Genomic DNA, 23,921 nt, shown 5'->3' on the forward strand with positions numbered 1-23,921 from the left:
GTTTCCCACCGGTTCACGTTCATGTTCTCCTGAACGTCCATTAGTATGCTAATGACAGCGCGAGTGTGTGGGAGAGAGAGAGAGAGGAAGGGACGAAGACTCAACGAGTAAGTGAGGAAGAAAGGCAGAGAGAAAGCTCGTCTTCCTGTGAAATTGCCTTTGTGTGTCCGATGAATGGCTGGATGGGGGGAAGTCTCTTTCAGCCCCACCGCCACGCTGCGCTGACAAGTGAGCATTCCTGAAGACCTCCTGGTCACCGCCCCTTCAAAGTGATGCTTTTCTCCTGCATGGACCCATAAGGGACTGCTGTGTGGAGGTGACTCAGGCTCTGGATGAGGAATCACATTGTATTATTAAATTCAGGGGGGGGCAAGAGAGAGGGCAAGCTTTTGAAATGTGGAATTATTTCCAATAAATACAAAGGATGGAATTGGCTTTCAGTTATGAATAATTCTGCCTTATCAGACTCGAGTCTTAATGAGGATTTTTTTCTCTATTATTCAATTTGAGCAGAGGAAAGACTGCTTTGTGTCCTCGGGTTAATCTGTAAAATGTGGAGGGCTTTTCTCTTTGAATTTTTGCCTTTATTGTCATATAGTGCACAGTAGAGGTGATAGGAAATGAAGCTGGAGAGAGAGAGAGAAAGGATGACATGTAACAAATGTCCCCAGCAGGACTTAAACTGGGGACGTTGTGTGATCACATGGACGGTGTCTTAAACTGCTGGGCCATCAGGGCTTGAAATAATAATTCATTTTTAATCGAATCAAATTATTTCCAGCACGTCTGAACCTCATGATGAAAACCTGCCTCTAGCTGACGATGATGGCCGTGACATTTTACAAGTTTAACCCACTTAGACTGCAGTTATCACGGATGAAATCATTTCAAATTTTGCAAACCGCCCCAGTGCGTGCTGAAGGTCACGGTCTGATAAAGCCAACAGAACCACATCATCTGCAAAGAGCCGAACTGGACACTCTCCTCCCTTCTGGCTGCTGCGCCTTGAGATCCTGTCCATGAAAATCACGATCAATTATCACTAAGCCCTACCAGCAATGATAAACAATTAACTATTGCTTATAATAGAGACAAATGTTTCAGTCTAATACTAACTGGTCAGCTCTTCATCAGAGTAGCTATTCTATCATGTAATGACATGCACAGCAGCTGCATTAATTCACAGGCTTACTGCTTTTCCACCTTGAAATACTTCACTGATGAGACTGTTAAAACACACCCACGCACTGTGTGTGTGTGTATGAGCTAACTGTGGCATGCCAAAACAAGGATACCTGCGTAATCAGCAGTAGTATTGGGTAATCACTTGTGAAATATCTTCATCTTGCACCAACACATTAAGTAGTGTTTGTGTGTCTACCAGCTTGTCCTCCTGTTCCACACACGTCTGATCATTTTCTACAATGTGCGACCGACTGCTGCTCTGTGTCGTGAACTTCAGATGGCTCTTTATATGCCGTCCTCAGTTTATCCTGTGTATTCCCAAGGTGAAGCCGTTCCATTATAGGCGTGCTCAGATGTCCTTTATGTGCCAGTGTTCAGGAATAGGCCTGTCTGTGTCTCTTAATTGGCCATCTGGGACCGAGGACACGAGGCAGCTGCAGATCTGAGAGCAGGGCGGCGACGCTACTGTCTGTCAGGACCTCTGAGCGAGCGACCTCGCTCTTCGCCCTTGGTACCGACGCTGTTACTGTTACAGCGTGTTTTGGGCTTATTCTCTCAGATATTAGCTTTGTAGTACAGGATGTAAAAACATTTAAAATAGGTTGTGGGAATAAATTTAGCATTCATATTTTTTTTAAAGCAGCTTTACAGTCAAACGGCTGCAACAGGAAGTGATATGTTGGTATCTTCACCGCAGCGAAGTGTGTCTCGCTTCCTGTTGTGCGTGCGGTAGGTGGAAACAGTTTAACATTGAGAAGGCTTCTCAATCACTTCCTGTTACAACAACGTTATCTATCTCTCCGAGCTCACGTGGAATATAGTCTGCCGTCCAGTGAAGAGAGACACACACACACTCTTCTCTCTACTGCTTCCCTCCATTTCTAAAATATCATCTTGGTTTCAGGTTCATGTTACTGAATGGCTCATATCTCTTTCCATCCTTCCTATTTTTGAGAAAGAGCGTTCCAGCTTGATACAATGCATGACTCAGTCGTACTGTTTTCCACTGACTCAACTAGCCTGTCCGTTAGCTGGTCACAGGAATACAAACAGGTGCATTTCCTAGTAGAAGTGAATGATGTCGATGTCTCGGAAAAGAAGAAAAATGATGCAACTGATGCATGAAGTGGCCACCAGAATTATAATCTTTAGTGTTTGAAGGACTAGTTCAAAATATTGGGAAATATTTGCTTTCTTTCTGAGAATGCAATGAAAAGATCAATATTAATCTCATGTCTATGATGCCTGCTGCTGCTGGAAAGGACGCTAATGAGAGCTGTAAGACTCAACCAAAACAGTCAATCTACAGGCCGTAAAACCAAAACAACGCTATCAGTGGTCAGTAGTTTTAGCATGCAACTCAACTTTTAACAATGCGCTGGTAAGGGAACTTTGGAGGGTTATTTCTTTAACTTTGGACAGAGCCAGGCTAGCTGCTTCCAGTCTTTATGCTAAGCTAGGCTAACAATATCCTGACTCCAGCTCCGTACTGAACACAGAGACATGAACTATTTTTTTTTTTTTTTAAAGGTGCTCAATACGAAATTCAGAGCATTTCTATTGCCTCCACACAGCTCTCAACATGGCAACGGCTGAGCCGGCAGCTCGCAGCTAACGAAGCTAAGTGCTAAGAACTAAGTGCTGACAGAGCTAACAGTGTTAACCTGGGGGTGAACCGCGCCCGCGCCGACGGCGTTGATCGGGATGGCGTTATCAGCTGTAACCACCGTATGAGAGCAGTGCAGAGTGGCGTCCGCAAGCTAGACTCGCATGCACTAAAAGGAACGCACTGCCGGTCCGGCTATGCCAACAAAGCAAGGAGAAGCTCTGATTACAACACACACAGAGTAGGAGAGACTTCATTCTCTGCTCAGGTAGACATTACTCATCTATAACTATCTCAAATAGTTGTTTGCTGCTCTATTAATGCTCTGGATATTGTATTGAGAACCTTTAACGGAGGCAGTAGGTCAGGCCTGCATCTACTTGGCCTGCCTAGTCTCTTCAGTCTCTATACCAGTGGTTCACGACCTTTTTGAGTCCCCCAGAATAATCTGAATTGTGACCCCATGAAGGCCCCGACCCCCAGGTTGAGAACTACTGTCTCTATATGCAATGCTGTAGGCATGCATTTTAATGACTGATTATGTTTGGTTTAGGAGGAATGAAGTGAGAACATGCAACATGTACTTCAAGGAAATATAACCTGAGGACAACATAGTGAAAATCTGAAATGAAAAGTGCAGAAATTATAATGAGAAGCCTAGAAAAGAAGCCTCCGTGGCAGTATGATAATGAGCGGTCAGATTAGATCAACATGAAAAGATGCAAATAGGTGACTTTGCATACAGCAGAAGACAAGGTTTACTGTTTATATTCAGTTATTCAAATCCACACAGGCTGCTACAAAGCTAGTGTATTTCTTAGAGTGACAGATGAGTCATATGTCAGTGATGATGGCTACATACCACAGCACATCTGGATCTCTGAGGAGACTTTGGCGAGTTCACAGTGACGCAGGTATTATTTTCTGCTGTATTCGGTTTTCTGTTTGCTGCACAGTCATGAGCTTTGCATTGAACACCTTGTTTATCTCACACCCCAGAAGAGCCGAACATAAATGAATCATTGTGTCGGTGCCACGTCTGCTGTTAGCCGGCCAAAGTGAGTTATATCCTCCCAAAGCAGCCAGGAGACAGCCTGCCAAATCCAATTGTGGCCGAAACAAATGGCCCAAAAAAAAGGTATGAAAGGCAGTATTTCAACTCGCCGCGCTGTCTCAAAGGGGCAGGAATGTGTCAATAGTTAATGGAGGTCATCTCGGTTGATTTATGTAACATCATTGTTGATCTCAGTCTCATGTCAGTGATTCAGAGCCCCGGACCGCAGACTGTTATGTGTCATGTCTCAGTAGTAATTGGGCGGCGTTCCCAGCGATGATTGTTTATAGAGACAGGAAACACTGTTTCCTCTTAGCTATGATATCAGTGACCCCAAAGAAAAACATTTGACATTTTATGTGATGTTCCTGTCAGCAGAATGATGTTCTTCTTTCTGAATATTATCTTTTGTAAAATGACCAGGAGTTTAAAATGTTTAATAATGATGTAAACTGGAACGATCTTTAACGATATTTAATGAAAATAACAAAATGGATGAAGTTGCTTAACATAATGCATTTATAAACTAAATCTGAAACACATATTTCTCCATGTATGCAGATATAAGAAAACCTACATTTAACGTCCATACTTAAGAAACGCCACTTCATGATCTTTTCCTAAACCTAACTAATGTCTGGAACACACTACACAAGAATCAAGCCGATTTTGGGCCTGATTCCTCCTGACGATCGTCAGCAAAGCCCCGATTTTTTCAATGGTTCTAAAGATTATCTTTCTAGATATTCCTGTGGTGTGAGGTATGTTAAGAGTGTTTTTTACATCCCATGGCCACACCGATTTCAAATCGTAAATATTACGCATGTTCAATATTTACGATCAGATATCCTGTTGGACTATCCCGAGGAAAGCCGATGACGCAGTCGATAGCCAATTGGGAACCAAGCTGACTGAAGAAGGAAGGACAACCACCGTCGTCATGGCGGCCGCAGCTAATGCACGAGCTAATGCACGAGCTAATGCACGAGCTAATGCACGAGCTAATGCTAAACGTGAAGCATAAAGTAGTAGTGAGATGGAGCTCAAAAATGGAGGACCAATTTGTTTATTTAACGTGTCTCCATAACTTCATCCATCCATCCTTCGTGAAATTTCAGTACAAAGTAAAAACTAACATGGCTAGTTCTTCCTGCCCGTCGTCCGCCATGTTTGTTTACACTAAAGTCTCGTTTGATCGCCAGAGATTTTGCGAGATTTCCCTTTTTGTTTTAGTCGGGATTCTTGTTGTTGATGAATGAATCTGTTAGTGTGTGGTGTGCTGTTTTGGCCAAATCGTTTCAACATCTGTTAAGATCTTTTAGTGTGGTTTTGTTGCCTAAACCTAACTAACTTGATCTTGTCCTAAACCAACCAAGTAGTTTTGTTGCCTAAACCTAACGGACATTTATTTTGAAAGGACTCTATGCATGTAACGTGCGGAAGATGTTGCTGGACATTCGTAGGAAAACGCTCGAAAATAAAAGGAATATCTTTTCGTAAGCTACCATTCAAACCGTTGTATGAGTGTACGTTGACTGACTGAACTAACATTAGCTTGCCAATGTATGTTCATGGTTGCTTTCTATAGGATGGCGCTACAGATGTTTCTTAGCAACCGGTTAACACATCACTAAAGATATTCTTGAGGTTTCAATGGTGCACCCAGTACGTTGGCCTCCATACTGATATTAACTATTCCGTCACCAAATTCAGTCGTCTCCTTTCCCCTCTGCTCCTCTTGACCTCGGTTGGCAGACAGACAGCGAGGGGTGTCAGGGGTCGTAATCACCATGACAACAGTCCAGATTCAAGCAAGCATCAGTGAGCATTCTCTCCTCCCCTCCTCCTCTCTTTATACCGAATTAAAAAGGGAAGTTCATCTGTCTGCGTCCCTCTCCAGAGCGGCCCTGACAGTGAGCTGGATAATAGCAGAGCGGAGCCTCACTGGCACACAGCTGTTCAGGAGGAGCGTCTTCGCCCCCGCGGTGAATGCGATTTAGTGAAGATGTCTCCATCCATTAGCTCGTGCCTGAAGTCACTCGGCTGCCCGTGCGCCTCAGGACATTAATGGTTATTAATGAGCGCTCGCTGTCTTTTATTACAATGTCAGCTCGCGGTACTAGTGTGTTTTCTCCCCTGCTCATGTCAGTGTCGCTTCTCGGGGATCTTCTCAACATCCTAAATCAAAGGTGGGACTCTTCCGTCAGCACATAGTATGGAGGTAATAAGCTTAAGAGGCAACTGAACACCGATCGCGTGCAGTGAGTCATGTGCTCCTTACAAGAGCAGTGTGTATTAGTGCTCACAGCTGTGTGTATGATGGAAAAAGTGCATTAGACCAGTAACTATTAGCTCTCTGCTGCTTATTAGCATTCAGAGCTTCCTCCCCGCCTCCTTCATTCAGTCCCTCAACAGCCTCGTCTGACACAAAGATGCCCTTCATGGCCCCGACAGAAGCCACCAGAAAAGAGGGGTCGAGCTCACCTCATGTTGGTCAAAAGCTTGACTTTTCCCACTGAGATCAACTGAAACAGAGCCCTCTTTTCTTTTAATGCTTCTGAATTCAGATCCATAGAGAAGGATGGAGAAGATGATGGAATATGGAGTTTTATCCTGGTCCTGTTTTGTCCAAGTAGCTGGCAAACTTAAATAGATAATATGTGCATCCAACTCAGTCCTAAATCATTGTTCATATTTAAAAAATAAATAAATCAGTTTCTATGTTTCTTACTAACTACGGAGCCCCGGAAGGGGAAAAAAACATACTTTTGCAGTTTTTACAAAACTTAGGCCAGTAAAATTTTAGGTCAATGTACTTTCGGGTCAGTTCGGCACCATGGAAACAACCACAACAATGAAGTGCACCCACCCGTGGGAGAGGTTCATAGAATTATATTTTGAGTTTGAAAAGACAAATGAGTCAAGAATTAGCTAGCTAGCTCGCAAAACTTTTTCATTTAGGGACCCTATGACAGCTACGGTGGCTTGGAAAGTGGCAATATGGGGCACCGAATTTGATGAATTTACTGTTTATCAGACCACAAATGCAACAAAAATTATCTAGCTAGCGCTGCCCCGCGGTCCCTCCGCCTCACTCCTCGCCACCAGGAGACTTCTTCAGTTGGCGTCTGTAGCAACTCTAAATCAGCCAGCGCAAACCCCAACACCGGGGGTCACGGCGGGCTGGTGGCCAGCGGGGGCAAGCTGGATCTGACCTTTCCGTTGCTGCCGTTTCAAGTTGCTACAGCCGCTAACTGAAGTTTCGTCTCCGAAGCTACTGACCGTTCGCCTCCCGGCGAAGTAGTCTCCTAGCATCAAAGAGTGAAGTGAAGGGACCACAGGTTGCGCTAGCTAGCTAATACTCTCATTTACGGTCTGATAAGCAGTAAATTCATCAAATTCCATGCCTCGTGTCACTATTTTCCGAGCTACTGTATCATAGGGACCCTAAATTTAAACGTTTTGCATGATCTCGCAAAAGAGTACACTTCTGATTTTTTTTTTTTTTCCCTGCGTGTCCCTTCTGGGCCTCCATACAAAACACATATTGCGTAGTTCCTGGTATTACAAAAGAAGAAAAAGACAATAGAAAAATGTTTTTGAGATGACACATTGGACAAAATCTACTTTACCATCCAGCTTTATGCACTAAGTGGTAAAATGGGAACATTAAAAGATATTCTTAGATAGATATTATTGGATATTGTAGATGGTAACTAAACAAGAAAGACTTACCAACGTCTTTTACCGCCTGCTCTTTTGTATTACGGGATGGAAATCACATCACATACCTGTCAGGTCAGTTTTAGAGCTTCAGACATGCAAAGCTTCCTAAAGCTTAGCTTTAATACATTTCTTTAATATATTGATATGACATTGATACTCCTCGTCGGTGTCAATTTCAATCATCTATTATTTACGACCTCCCCTCACTGCTACTTTTAATAGAACTTACTGAGGCCAAACTCTGTCACCAGAACATTAGGAGCAGTCACGGCACAGTTTCTAAGGGACAAAGAATCACTTACCTATATATTATTGATGAGCGCTGGCAGTCTCAGTGGGTGTTGCTCACTGCAGCTTTCCTCAGACATGTAAGCAGTCTTGTGGTGAATTGCTCACACATTGCAGGGCTCTATCAATGTTTCCCCTCTTCAAAGGTCTGACATTTTATTCTGCGGTGATAATTAATCAATTGGGACGCATACACAGAGGTAATTTATAACCCGCCGCAACCAATCATTAGTATGTAAAACGAGCTCAACTGCTCTTTGGATCACCTTCATTTGGTAATTACAGGAACAAAAACAAGACCCGTTTCTGGTCCCGTCTTCCTGCTTGACCTATACCTGACAAAGGCAAATAAAGGCTGTCCGGATAGTAAAATGCAAATGGCACAGGGACGGTCTGAGTCTTTGTGTGGAGGCAGACAGCTCTGTCTTTGGCAGCCATGTTTTATTTGTCTCAGTTGTGTGTGTTGCCATAAGAGCTGCGAGGGAAAGTGTGCTGATTAGGATGCTGTGTGTGTGTGTGATTAGAAAGGAGGGGTAGCAGTTCAGCTCAGCAGCTAATTAGACCCTGGAGGACCACAGGGAGTGCAAGGGGCTGCAAGTGGAGGCCTGATCACACACACAGAAACACTCACATTTGCTTTTGCATGAGGTGTGTTTAAAGAGCAGCAGCACATCAGTTTTTAGGATATGATGTGTTTTTCTCCATTTTGCAAAATTAGCAGCCCGTTTGCACGAAAAGATGTATGAATGCCACAATGATGCATTTAGCGTGCAACAAGCACACCTTTCTTGATTTCAGTGTGTCATTTGTACGCTATGTATCCTCTACTTACTGCAATATAAATGCATCTGCGTGTAGATACTACGGTAAGAGTTAGTGACGTAGTATAAAAAGTGAGAAAGACAACTTATAGTGGGCTGATGAGGAGGTGAATGGGTCCAACAAACACAGGACTAGCAGACCCGTGTTCAAGACCGCTCGTTACGTTACGTTAGTGATGTTTGTCACGTAACTATTGTCATTTGTTTTTTAGTGTTACGTTGTATCAAGATGTATTTGACTTAGTTTACGTACTTATTTTAACCCCCTTTGGGGAGCATGGATGTATAAAGAGAAGTGGATACAGCGTTTGAGGCTCCCTTTCATTCCTCAGTGGCGCATGAAGCCAAAATGGCTCGACTGCCGAGTGATAAAGTACCCAGATCATCTGGTGATCTTCCGCATCCATTGGGCCCATAGAGCAGGTGCAGTAGCGTTTCCTTTAACTCCGCCTCCCAGCCCTCAGTCCAGTCTCAGTCTGGGTCTCATTCCCATTTCACATGAACGGAGGAAGGGAAATAACTCTGGATTCAGCTTTTAGTGCATTTTACAACTTTTAGGACCTAATGATTTAAATAAGGACTATTCAAGTGTTCATACTGGGAAGTTGAAGTCTATGGAAAAAAGTATTTTTGGGTCCAATGGCATCACGTGACGGACACGGAAGTTGTAGTACCGCTGTTTGGCCACTATGAAAATTTGCTTCACAGCCTGACGCACTTCCTGGGGGCTTGATTAGAATATACCACCCACAGCTTGACATTTAATAAACCCTACTAGCCTGTCAATAGCATGGTTACTAATGTTATAAGGGTCAGTGGCAGTTTAAGATACTTGTTACTGAATCATTCCCAAAATGATCATTTCCTAAAATCCATCAACAATCCACTGTGGAGAAAGTGGATCTGGGATAAGTCACACATGAGCGTATTGACAGCTTCTTTAGCCTTAAGTCGGCTAACTGTTATTTGCAGTGTGTCTCTGTGCTGACGTAACAGCCTTCTGAGTGCACGCCCATCACCATTAACATGTGCTTTTAGTGCACGCATTAGGAACCACATGGCCAGAACCGAAGACACTCCTTCGGTTACTATTCATCTCTATAGCCAGCCACTCTGGTGAAGGGGTTAATGGTAGCACTTAAACACATTTAGGAATGCTAAACTCCTCGCAACTCAGGGGCATTAGCTGAAGGGGAAAGCCAGTTGAGTGAGACTAATGCTTGTCATCACTCATAGCTGTGCACTAATGGACCTGAAGCTACAATACAGACCCTAAATGCAATCTGCAGTTGTTTTATCATCCCTATCAGTGCGTTAGATGTAGTCCATTTGGTTGATTTTTCAACCAAAGACAGATGACTGTGTTGCATGATGATTACTGCTATATTTGAACAGAAAGGAAACACACAATACCACCAAAACCCATCTGTCTCATCTGAGGAAAATAACTGCAATTGTTCTGACAAATATTGCGATTGTGATTTCAATTTCAAGTATTTTCTGTGAAGGCCTGTTTGTATTTGTAGTCTACATTACAACATGAGGAGTTTTCACCAAGCATCAGCACAAACTTATCTTGTGTCTGCATAAAATAATGTAGTTGTTTGCTGTTGAGGTCCTCCCAGGCCAGAGAAAAGTTAACTTCCACATATACTTACCTAGTTTTCTATTTAAAAAATGGACCAATTAAGCCGTCATGTATCAGGATGTTACAGTGGAATACATCAGAGTCACGTGACTAAAGACTGACGTGACAAAATAAGTCAACGTTATACTTTTAGTTTCACACCGGACACAAACACCGGCCTTCTGGTTGAAAGTCCTATGTTTATTTGACCCCTCCACCTGTACTCTATACCTATAGAAACATTCAGCACTACTAGTTGTAAGCTGTTTGTATTTGACAACAGATCAGTCAATGGCTTAATTTTTCCAAAAGCTCTCTTAGAGTCCCTCTGAAATTGAATGTTTTGTCTGCTACAGTACACATATCTGCTCTGTAAATCACTTGTCCTGTGTTCTCCTTTGAGAAAAACAACAACCGTCCACCTCGTGACTTCATTGAAACACAAATAAAAACTCATTAAATCCCATTCATCCGATGACAAACTCCAGTCTTATACATCGACCGAGTGTTCCTGCATAACGGCAGAGGGCTGTGCCTCAGCTGCAGGAGAAAGGCAAACATCACAGTGATCATCCATCACCGCTATCAAGGTCTCTATTTACATGCTAATTTCAGACTGGGAACGCATGCCAGTCGCACAATAAGGGCAAATTAGTCAGCAGGAAGCTTGTTTTCTCTGAGTTACATCCAGCGAGAGAGCTATATATGCTGAGGAGAACGTATAGCTCTCCATTTCTGTCTCGGTGTCCCACCCCCCTCCTCTCTTTGTAATTGCTTTAAGCTAAATTTCATTTGGGATAATCAGCAGAAAGATGAGCCGGGCCTGTCTGAGCTGAAGCCAGTGTATACACAGCTTACCATACCATACCATTTTTTTTTTTCTTGGATACTTTGGCGGTCCAGTCTTCTTAATATTTGAGCTTCACTTCTCGTTTCTGTTATCAAGCAGACCACACACAGAGCAGCAGGCCCATTCTGTGAGGATGAGTCAGTAGTGTTCCTTTGAACATTTGCGAATGTCTCGCTTGATTACACCGCGTGTGTGTGTTTGTGTGATTTTCAGAGCTTTTCCACCTCCACTGTCTTAAAAGACAAAGCTAATTACTTTTCCACTGCTTGGGTGCGTGCTGCAGGATGCTTTGTGATCTTTTTAAGGCCCACTCGCTTCCCTTTGTCTGATCGCCGCAGCGCTGCCGCACACAATATTATATACACTAGTGTAATCGTGCACACATTTCAGCACACACACACACACAGACTGTTTTTTAAAGCAGGCAGGCAAACGTGAATGCACTGTAATAAAGTCGGCAAATGTGTTAGCAAACAGTTGCTTTGCATTAACAACATAAGTATTCATTTGGAGTTGTATTTGTGTCCACCTGTTTTCACTCTCTTTTAGCTCTGTTTTTGGTCACTACCAACTCCTGACGGAAATATCCGTCTCTTTAGCTGCTATGTGCTCCACTGTGTTCGCCAGCTAGTTGCTAACTGTGTCTGTCTGCTGTTTGCTGCTGAGCAGGTAGTGTTCACAGTGAGCCGATAACACCCGCATTAAAGTTGCAGGGAACTTCAGATTCAGGTGATAAGTCTTTGCCACTATGAGTGGCTTTAAAATATACTGATGTATAGTCTAAAAATGTGAAGAAATAATGACTGGTGCAGATTTTTGTCTATCTATGTAAGTGTAAAACTCCAAAAGGCTTTCATTTATAATATGAAACACTAAAAACATGCAGAACTTTACATCTAAGAAGCTGGAGACAGAAACGCTTTTTATTATTCTGTACCAAAAAATGACTTAAATGATTAAAGGACCAGTGTGTAACAATTAGGGGGATCTATTGTCAGAAATGGAATATAATATTAATAAGTATGTTTTCTTTAGTATATCACCTGATAATAAGAATTGTGTTTTTGTAACCTTAGAATGAGCCGTTTATATCTACATAGGGAGCGGGTCCTTTAAACACAAGCTGATACTATTCAATACGGCCTGTAAATCATGAACGGCGTGTTGGCGTTGTCTCTCAGACTCTACACTTCAAATCATTTTCATCAGCGGCCTATGTAGGAATCTAAAAAAAAAAGCTCTTCCCTGACTCGTCTCCTCCTCCTGACCCTCGCCCTGCAGGAGCACGTGCACGGCACAGCGTGGCAGATGGCTATCACTCCCGACCGGTTATCCTCCGCTTTTCTATTTCTGGCATCCTTTTACGCGGACGTTCTATTGTGTAGCTCTGTCATGATGAAGCGTTCAGCATCCTTCTTAATCCACCTGGTTTTTCCTCTGCGGTGATTTCCAGCTGTTGCCAACGGGGCCGCATTAAAGATGGATTTCATTTCATTTTAGCACGGAAACATGTGGTCTTGTAACGCAGCTGTGGACATTTGTGATTCATTTCCTAAAGAAAAAAGGAGGGGAGAAGTGTTTGTTTCTTTTAGGCCATCAGAAACGGTTCAGAACTACAGTTTCAAGTGTTAGGGGTCAAGTGAATTATATCCCAGTTGTCATGGCATGTTTCCATCTTGCCGTGATAAAATATAACAATAAAGAATCAGTAAGAACAAATCTGCCAGCCTCGCCTTCATTTACACACAACCTGACCTTCCTGCACAGCCGCCACTTCCAGCCCTTCCTTCCTTCCTCCGCATTACATGCTCTGGCACACAATCACTGGAGGTGTGAACGCACAAAATCTCATGCAATGATGACGTTCCCTCTGCCACACACACATTTACAGCCCTATGTAGCTCCTTTTGAGGCCATGCCCTGTATGTGTGTGTCTCAGTGAATATTGGTGTTCAGTAGAACACACTGGAGCCATGCAGCGAGGCCCAGATGATGTGTGTGGCAGCGAGCCGAGGCGGGCGTTGGACTGGAGAGAGTTGGCCTTCACTCGTAATGATGCAGCTGCTCTCTCTCCTTCGTCTCTGCATGTCTCTCCCCTCACCCTGTCTCTGGTCCTTTCCCTGTAACTGTGTGCGTTTTTCCAAAAAGAAGCGTAACCTGTTCTTCCTGCTGCTGTGTGAGCCATAATGGTAAAAAGACACGTGTCTCTTAAAGGCCCTAAAGTATTAGATAGGTCGTTTACTGTGGTGTAGTTCACACTAATTATCAGTGATAATATGCTTTACTTACAGGCGCTCTGTGTAGCTTTTTTTTTTTAAGACAAATATGTAATTAACATAAATCATTTAACAAATTGTGGAATCATCATCTTAATCACCTGTTTGCATTATCAATACTCGGGCTGTTCTCATACACCGTTCATAGTCATTTGTATATATCCCACTTTCGCACAGGAGACAGCTGTTCGTGTCCCATGTGAACCAGAAGTCAACATTCTGTAGTTATTTTATCCCAGATGTTGACATATTTGTCACATAACTTCGGTACTTAAGTAACGCCACTTCCATAGTTATTCTAACCTAAACGTTGACTTATGTGTCACGTAACTTCCGTACTTCTGTAACAACAATTTCATAATTATTTCAACCCAGATATTGACTTATTTGTCACATATTTTGGTACTTAAGTAACGCCGCTTCCGCAGTTATTCTAACCTAAACGTTGACTTATTTGTCAAGTAACTTCCATACTTCTGTAACAAGTTATTTTAACCCAGTTGTTGACTTACTTTTCACGTTACTTCTGTACTTAAATAACTCCACTTTTGTAGTTATTCTAACCCAAACCACGATCTTTTCCTAAACCTAAAAGTAAGTTTTGTTTTGCAGAAATTGACATGTATTGCTGGACATTCGTAGGAGAACGCAGGAATAACTTTACGCAAGGTATCATGCGAAACGTTGTGTGAGGATATGTTGCAATGCGTTAATGACAAGAACAGCAAAGAAGTACCGCAACTTCAACCCTTTGTGTTGCACCAGCGAGCTACTCAATTAGAACATTGCTACGTGTCACCCCACCCCACCAAAGCTTTGTTTGTTTATTGTAAGTGATTATTCATATATGTCACCCGTCTGCCATCGTCAGAATCTGTTGATGCAGATTTCCTGACCAATCTGACCTTGTTGCACCGGTAGAACAGGCTGCTAAGTTAATGTACAATAGCTGATACGTAATGCTGTAACGATGTTAAAATGCTTCACACGGCACCTTTTAATGAAGATTCAGTGAGTCATCTGTTCCATCCAATTAACCGTAACGCCTCTCTTTCCTTCTCGTTCTCCTCTCTCTGTGACGAGATTAAGGAATTCACATTTGTTTTCCAGTAGGCGATCATGAGCAGAACGTGCAGGCAAATTATTAAACTTTCATGAGAAAACTGTTCCCCTGCCGCTGAGTGCGTGTTTCTGCCTCACTATTTGGTGACAATACACAGCTATGTTAACCGCTTATACTTGGAATTGTTTGAAGAGTTTTAGGCCTCAGGTCTGTGAGACAGCAGGATGGCATTTCAGTCTGCGAGGTTAGCTGATTCTCTCTGACAGGACATCAGCAGTCTGCACATCAACAGCACCTGGAGGCAAGTGGGCCGCCACCATGCCCTGCTGCTGAGGGAGACACTTCCTCTAATCTTAGAAAGCAGAGAGAGATGCATATGAACTGTGGTCCGGTACCCACCTGTTCTGCAAATGTCCGTGGTGTTCTTCATGCTATATGAGATGCATCTTGTTGTTTTGCTTCTTCTCTACTTCAAAAAAGCACAATATTCCTGCTTCAATAAGGAGTTCTGTAGTGACCTTTTTCTGGCATCTATAGCACCAAACTTTACGTTTTAATAAATCCATTTGCGACCTATAATTGTGCTTTAATACTTGCATGATATGTACAGGATTGCTGTTATCTCTCTCTGCCTTTAAACTCTCTAGGTTAGATATGTCCTGCACATGAATTATTGATGTTGAGGGACTGAGCTGCTGAGCTGGAGGTTTTTTTCTGCTCCATTACTGCTCTCCCACCGGGCCAGGAGCTTTACCTGTCAGTGGAACTCCACTTTGCCCTCGCTATCACAGAGTTACTGTAGCTATTTCACGAACCCCAGCCCCAGGTGTCTTACAGTATATCTGTTAAAACTGGTCTAAATAACACAAGCCTTACTATCATTGTAGTCAACGTTACTTGTGCGTTTTATGCTCGTTGTTGGAAAATCAAGACGTTTAGTCGTTTTAGTTGCTATCAACATCTATTAGCGATTGAGACCATAAACTTGTGTTAACAATGTTTACTGAGGTAATAAATCAAGTGAGAAGTAGGCTCATTTTCTCATAGACTTCTATACAATCAGACTTCTTTTTGCAACCAGAGGAGTCGCCCCCTGCTGGCTGTTAGAAAGAATTCAAGTTTAAGGCACTTCAGCATTGGGCTACTGAAATCAACCAGTAAATTGAGATCTTTGGCTTCCTTTTTCACCATGATAGTCCGGTATGTGGTGGTCCACATCACTGCTGACGCTGCAGCAATCCCCCTGTGGCTCCTGGGTTCCATTTTACGGCCAATTGTTAACCAGACTTGGGGGAGCAACTCACTCCCAAAGTACAATGGCATCAAACTTGGAGGTCTTTACTCTCATCCTATAGTTGTAATGACGATGACATAGAGTCAGTGAACTGCTTTCTCCCTCTTCCGAACATACAACACCTGGGCCTTTCAAAGCATTTTCCATATCAATTGTTCGATTGACAGATGCTCACTTTCACTTTCTCACTTTTTCCTCTCCTCCTTTTATGATCCCTCTACTCATTATTTCTACCCTTGTCTCTCTGTTTATGCTCCTCTTATTCCCCCTTTATGTGTTACTCTCATCCGTCTGTCCTCTACTTCTCCTCTCTACTACATGCTTAGTCCAATGTCATTTTATCTCCAAACTGTTGGTTTACTGCAGTAGCTGCTATCTCATGCTCAGGTGCATCCGTAACACTACTGGACACTGAGCGAGGCCGTGGCTGAGTAGTTCTGATGACTCAACAGACTGACCTGCTTAAGCCAGCCTCGACCTTTCAGAGCGCCGTACGTGAGAAGGAGGAAGGTCATTGTTGATCTGAAGAGGAGCTGTTTCTTTATCTCTGTAGAGGTCATGTACTGCATTAAAAGCCTTGTATTGGCTTTAGTGTTGTATAGCTTCATGGACCTTTCTAGAAACTTGTATGTATTTTGGCCAAATCCTGAAGAGAATCACTGTGGGAGAATGAAATCTGCCTTTAGGCATTTAAGCAGCCAGCCAAGCTATTGTTCCGTAAAGACATTAGGCTCAACATGAGTGCCAACAATATCAGTCAAGAGCATTTAGCATTTACCCAGAAGGGCCTTACCCAGGACAATGCATCTTTTCCAGTATCTGTTTGTGTGTGCTGCTGCCAAAAAGAATGGGACGGGGATGCACTGTCGTTGTTTGGCTTTGTGTGTCTGCAGGGGTTGGGTGGCGGATGGCGGATGACGGGTGGCGGGTGTGGGCTCCCACGGTGCTCCTCAGAACTGGGTCAGAGGGATTAATTTCCTGGCCTGGTCGATTCAAGCTAATGGCAGATTAGCATGGGAAGTTTCACTTCCAAAACAGCTCCTTCCACCAACAACCCTCAGAGCCAGGACTGGGAGTGAAGCGGCATGCTGCTTTTTCACACTCCGGGGGCTTGAGGAATGTGTAGAGTGATGCCCCCTATATGCTTTCTGTCTGACTCCTTTGCTGACCATGTGTGACCATCGCAATTTGAGGTTATTGTGTGCAGCAGCACAAGAATATTTACATGTAACATTGCTCAAAAATAAATCCTTTGACAGTCTGACACGGCTGAGAGGTTTAGCCAACCAATATTTTGGTTTGGAAAATGAAAAAAGATTGCTATAGTTGCAGACCTAATCCTGAAGAACTGACAATGAATGAGTCAAATCCAGCTAATGATGTATTTTTTATGGCATTCCCTGGCTCCCCATCTGTCTCCTTCCAGTCAACTGTCCAGTAAAAAGGAATAATAGTAAAAGACATCATGTTTCTGTCTGCCTCTATTCACATTACTGTCCAAACCTCTTCTTGTGTTTGGGTGTTGCTGGCACCAGTGGACCCTTTAATGTGCTGGAAGTGATTTTAATTAGGTTTCGTACAGTGTCTACTACAGGCTCTTTATCTCCTCTCCTCTCCATCTCTTCTGCACCTGCTGCTGCGCTTGTCTTTTCATCAACCTGCCGTCGGGCCTCCGGTCTGTCTCTCCAAGCTGTGCAGTCTCACCGTACACCACACAGTTATGACTGCAACATCTTGCATACCTGCCAACGTTAAAGCCCTTCTGAATTGCATTCAGGGATCCAGATTTTGTCCTTGCACGATTTAGTATTCTAGCTATTGTTTTCCGGTTCTGTATTTTGATTGTGGAAATGGGTTTGAATGTTGTTAATCTGCTAATTTTAGCAGGGTTGCAGCGATATAATTAGGAGTCTCTACATATATGTTGTGTCTTTTTGCAAGAACCCTCCTTTGTCATAAGGTTCCCATGACTCAGAAGGAGAAAGCCCAGAAAGTTTGGGAATTCTTAAGTCAGCTATTCTGGGAGTTGCCGCATTTCGCAGCTCGGCATTGTTTCTTCAGGGCATGTTTTCATACTCCAGAGGATATTATGTCTGCTAGTGTAGCTGAGGCTGACCACATTACTTCTCTCTCTCTCTTCCTCTCTTGCTCCCAACCTCCTCTGTCATCTCAACATTGACTTTGTCAAAACTGTCAAAACAATAAAATGCTGCAGCAAAACAGAAAAGCTCACACATGGCTCATCCCCAACTGTCTCTCCTCTCTTTTATAAGGTATTGGAAAGAACGTCATCTGCGACCGGACAGCAACGCCTCTGGATGCCTTCCGAATGATGTCAGCAGCCCAGTACTACCCCAAATTGCTGAGCATTATGGGGAATGTGTTACGTTTCTTGCCGGCCTTCGTTCGGATGAAGGAGCTGTTAGAGGAGGGGTACATCGGGGAGCTTCTGGTCTGTGAGGCCCAGGTATGACAGTTTGCTTTCTTGCCATTTATAATAATGATTGCTCAAAGTCACTTTAGCAGCGTGGGTACTTTCTGACACAAGATTTGACCTCACATACCACCCCAACTGTTTTATAGTTTTGTTCTTTCTTGTCCTGATCACATCAGCTGAAAACAAGACCTAATACGGTATCAAATCTTTGCCCTAAAGGTCCACAGCGGTAGTCTCCTGGGGAAGAAATACAACTGGAGCTGCGACGACCTGATGGGAGGCGGCGGTCTGCATTCCGTGGGCAGTTACATCATCGACTTGCTCACGTTTCTCACCGGTCAGCGTGCGGCAAAAGTCCATGGCTTCCTCAAGACCTTCGTCAAACAAACGGATCACATCCGGGGCATCCGTCAGATCACCAGCGACGACTTCTGCACGTTCCAGATGGCGCTGGAGGGGGGCGCCTGCTGCACCGTCACGCTCAACTTCAACGTGCCCGGAGAGTTTCGGCAGGAGGTGATCGTCGTGGGGACGGTTGGAAGGTTGACGGTCACGGGGTGCGACCTGTACGGACAGAAGAACAGCGGAGGCGGAGGAAACGGCGGAGGTCCCGAACTCCTGCTCAAAGACACCACGCCTCTCGAGAAGGCTTCCTTACCGGAGAAGGCCTTCAGCGACATCCCGTCCCCGTATCTTACCGGAACGATCCGCATGATCCAGGCGGTGCGGCAGGCCTTTGAGGACCAGGACGACAGGCGGACGTGGGACGGGAGGCCTCTGACAATGGCCGCTACCTTTGAGGATTGCCTTTATGCTCTTTGCGTGGTGGATGCCATCAAGAAGTCCAACCAGTGCGGAGAGTGGCAGAACATTGTGGTGATGACGGAGGAACCGGAGATCAGCCCGGCCTATTTGATCAGCGAGGCCATGCGGCGGAGTAGGATGTCGCTCTACTGTTAACCTTAACTGATGGTGGCACTGGAAAAGCCTCGGTGTTGGAACTTTATTACAGCTTCGGGGTTCAGTTCCGAAATTCGTCACCCGTTCGCTACTGTTACAGACAGAGAGGTTACACCACTCTGATGCAGTTTCCTGATACTCTGGAAACACAATGTGATCAATAATCAAACCTTTATTTATAAAGAAGCCTTTCCTGTTTTTCCTTCTGACTAAAGACTTGAGTCCTTCCGGGGAGATGCACTTGTAAATTAGACTGATTCAACAGAAAGATCTACAGCGGAGGCGGATCAGGGAGTGAAACTAATGCTTCTGTGTTCTGCTTGACCATAAGGGTATTTGCGCCTCTCATCTCTGCTTCTCTTCTATATGACCGGGTCTGGAAGACAACACCTTACACTGTGGGTCCAAAACGAGGACAGCCAAGGAAGAACGATAGTCCTCTCGGTTCAAACTGTGCCGCTGTATTGTTGCTGTAGTCTCAAGTACTTGCTAGTTTTACCAAGTGAATGTTTAAAAAAAAAGAAAATCAGTGTGCTTGATAGCTTCAGTCTCTGTCTGCTCGGTATGCCTCCTCTGTGTGTGTGAAACAACAGAGAAAAGAAATCAATAGTTTGGCTGGTGGGTTTTTACCTTCTGGTTTATGTATGCAATAAATCCAGGCAGCAGAAACACTGTTATCTTCTAGCCTGGAGTTAAGGGTTAAAACACACTATGGTATGCCTTTATGCAGTTACAGTAGCCCGTGCATCAGTTTGCGAGTCCCGTACGAGTGGCCAGTGCAGTGATACTTTGATGTTCTTCTTATTTATTTCATGCATTCTCTATTGTCATGAAGCATGGCCATGAAATACACTGTGTGCACATCTGTACCGAGCCTTAAGTGTGGATATTAATGCAGTCTTGCACTAAAGGTGTGAGTGAATGCTGAGCAGTGTGCGGGTTTTGTCCCGATATTGCAATGCGATGGGTCACACTTGCATCTAGCTACCGCGATTTAGCATTTAGCATGCTTTATAAAGCTTCTCTAACATGCAGGTTTGTCAGTATGCATCACATGTGAGTTCAGTTTGGACCCACGCCGACAGTCAGACTGAAAACGTTTCTTTCAGTTTCCGTAAGAGGTGTTAATCGTTAAGGCTGGTGTTACTCTACGTTCCCGGGATGAACAAGCTCTTTTTATTCGTATTGAAGGTATAAACCTTTAAAGCTGCACCAATCAATATTTCTTATTTAACAATGTGCCAGATGACTGTGTTTATTGTGAAAGGTGTCACTCGTAGTAATGAACCCACAGATATTTATCACCTGACTCTTCAGTCCCCCTCAACTCTACGTAGTTTTAGTATCTTTCAGCTCATTGTTTTGGTTTTATGGGCCACAACTGTGCTGTTTTGGTTCACTCTCACAGCTCTCATCAACCTTGTTTCCTATCACAGCAGGCAGCTGTTTACAGCGGAAAAAGGTTTGATACACCTATGGTATGCTACTTTAGGCCCAATCAAAGAGAGTGTTTTTTTTGCATTTTGCTGCCTCTTTTTATTTTTTATGTTGCTAGGCAACCACTGAATGAGTGCTAACGTACCTTATTACAAACCATGAACTGTAAGCGAGCCAAATAGTCAATAGAATAGTTTAAATTAATGAAAAAAACTTACCTAAAATCTCAAGTACCACACTAATTTGTCTCCTGCTGTTTTCTGATCAGATCATGATAACTATAGTTGGTAAAGTCATAAAGCTCCGGGTATCCAGCAAAAGTCACCACAATGAGAAAAAAACGCTGAAGACTTCGGGAGCTGTTTTTTTTTCAACTCAAGACGTTCCTTTAAAAAAACATGAGGCACTCAGCAACGCAAAAGCAGCGAGCAAAACGCTTCAATCTCATTGAAAACAATTACAAAAAGCCACCCCAGCAAGCTAAAACGTACTCTGTCTGATCGGGGTCTTACAGCACCAAAGAAAGAAAGACAGAAAAAATTAGCGATTAGAAAAACAAAGCTAAAACAGAATGAAGGTTGGACGTACAACACGTTACTAACGCGTTAAAAACAGGTCACAAATATATAATGTAATTTTAAAAAGACGGATTTCCCAAAACAGCTGGACACTGTCAGTTTTAGCTCATGTTATCCTAACAGGATTGAATAGAGCATTTGTTGGCAACTAGTTTCAGCTCTTGAGTAATACACATTTGGTACTCTAGTAAGAAACTATAGAATATCACCACCCTTTTCTTTTTAGGCATAATTTACATGAGTGCAGCCGGCCTTCAGAACTTCAGATTCAATTAAAAGATTATGTTAGTAAAGAAAGCCAATGAAGAAGAAAAATTAAAAGCAAGATTGAGTGATTTGACACCAGCATGACAGTTTTTAAATCAAAAAGTGATTCCAATTGAAAGGGATGCTTAGGTTGATTTTATGATGCCTACAAAATCATACCTGACTCTCACTGTGTTTGGAGCATTTTTGCCACTAATATATCAGACACAGGAAATCCTACTCCCCGTCAGTCACATGGGAAAGTTAAAACAAACAATCGGAGAGTATTTGCAAATACAGTTTGACTTAAAGGAGCAGTGTGTAGCATTTCGTAGTAGTAGGGTTATTATGGTAAGGATGGCCTCTGAGCAAGGCCAACATTAGGCGTTACTGCGGTTTTGCACTCAGTGGCTCATGTTACCGCACTCTTGGAAAGGAAGGAGTGAGCAGAGGGGTACTTAGCTGGTTGCAATCTGCAACCACACCACCTAGATGGCACCAAATCCTACACACTGTCCCTTTAAGGTTTAGTGGCACTCAATAATACAGGTGAGAGAACTGCACCGACCTACAAGCCAAAAGATTGATTTTCTTTTTTTGATGTCCCCCTTGTGTGGCTTCAAGTTCTTAAACTGTGCTGAAATATTATCTATGTAACGACTACTGAAAATGTACATATGAAAATATTCTAAAACAACAACATGCGTTTGTCTAAAGAAATAAATGATTACTGTATGTATTTTATTTGTACAAACCAAGGAACTGGGACATGTTTTTGATGAGTGTTACGGTATTTATTCTTTGTTTTTTTGCTGTTGACGTATTGTGGGCTGACCTGCAGTGTATTAGGGAGATTAACAGCACACTGAGGCCTTGGAGCATTCAGCTTCTTATCCCCGTCTATGAATTATTGACCAAAATACTCTTTCTTTTAACGCTGTTACGAAAAGCTTTATGGTTGCTGTTGAGATGCATCATAAATCATCACAGTCATAATCCAACATAACTGTCATGCAGTGTAAACTGTGATGTAAACAAAGTTGTAGCTGTTCACAGCTCATAGTATCTGACATGTCTGACCCCTTTTTATTGTTTGGCATGTTGATTTAAGCTACATGTTTTAGGGAAAAAACACCTCTGCCTGACAAAGAGTCCAACACTGATAAGCTATCACTCTTTAAGATAACTCCAGTTATAATATTGCCCCTTGTGTACCAAGCGCCTTATCAAATCTGCATATAGACTTTCCCCCTTTGTCCGATAGCAATATATTCATGATTTGAACCTAGACACTGGAATTTTTATTTTTATTCTCTGTTCTTTTACGAATGCTGAATATTTATGATTGAGGAGGCCTGAATTGTATGTTGTCATGATTTAAAGGGGACCTATCATGCTCTTTTTCAGGTTCATACTTGTATTTTGGGTTTCTACTAGAACATGTTAACATACTTTAATGTTAAAAAAACATTATTTTTCTCATACGGTCTGTCTGAATATACCTGTATTCACCCTCTGTCTGAAACGCTCCATTTTAGCGCCTGTCTCTTTAAGAGCCCCTCCAGAAAAAGTTTACATGTTTTCTGATCTATGCAGCCCACAAAATACTGACTGGGTTGTCTCATTTCACAGTTTGTGGGTTGCTAGACCCCTCCACACCCAACACAAGCACTGGAAAAAGTGAGTTTTTCATGATATGTCCCCTTTAAATTTGAATTAAGGTCTAAGCAGCCTCAGTGAGAGGGCAGACACTGGACAGACGGGCATCGAGCCAGGATCCAAATTCATATTTTGATAGCACAAGGTTGTTTTCTTCCCTCATCAGGCCTGTAAACATACTTTATTACTGTCTGATTTACGGCTCTATGATGGAATAGCCTCAGCTGTTTAGTCTTGTTGAGTCTGATTTGGATGTAAATGATCTCCCGCTGGTTAACTGATAGACGTGTAACGGGGAATCTAAGACATAGGTGAGCAAACATGCAGCTGAAAGTGAACAGATGCCAGTGATGATAGCAAATAAAGCTGACTGGAATTCCTTCACAAGGAGCCCAGGATGCCCCTTAAACCCTTAAAATGGCTGAGCATTAACTCAAATTCGCTTTAACGCCACTAATTTCTTTAACGCATTAGCGCAACTTGAACAATTTTTAGGTTGTAGCGGGCTCAGTTTTAAAGCTAGAGTGAAGATACTGGAATCATATGAACCTACAAAACGTAAGGAATCCATCGGTACCAACCATTTGCAACCGCTTGTTGCAAAGGAGGCAAAAAAAAAACGCTCCAAACTTACACAAAATTTTGGCGAGGAAAAACTGTCATTTTCAAAGGGGTTTCTTGACCTCTGACCTCAAGATATGTGAATGAAAATGGGTTCTATGGGTACCCACCAGTCTCCCCTACAGACATGCCCACTTTATGATAATCACATGCAGTTTGGGGCAAGTCATAGTCAAGTCAGCACACTGACACA

General features: G+C 43.1%; 1 protein-coding gene across 1 annotated transcript in view; it reads left to right on the forward strand.

The window, feature by feature from the left end:
- gfod1 (glucose-fructose oxidoreductase domain containing 1) overlaps window positions 1-22,187 on the forward strand; it is a 35,549-nt gene extending 13,362 nt beyond the window's left edge. The window contains exons 2-3 of the mRNA XM_074621287.1: window positions 18,064-18,257; window positions 18,447-22,187. Coding sequence (XP_074477388.1) covers window positions 18,064-18,257; window positions 18,447-19,187 — 935 coding nt within the window. The 3' untranslated portion in view covers window positions 19,188-22,187. The remainder of the gene's footprint in view (window positions 1-18,063; window positions 18,258-18,446) is intronic.
- Window positions 22,188-23,921: the final 1,734 nt, after the last annotated feature.

The sequence above is a fragment of the Sebastes fasciatus genome, chromosome 21 (genome assembly GCF_043250625.1).
Source record: "Sebastes fasciatus isolate fSebFas1 chromosome 21, fSebFas1.pri, whole genome shotgun sequence".
Lineage (NCBI taxonomy): Eukaryota > Metazoa > Chordata > Actinopteri > Perciformes > Sebastidae > Sebastes > Sebastes fasciatus.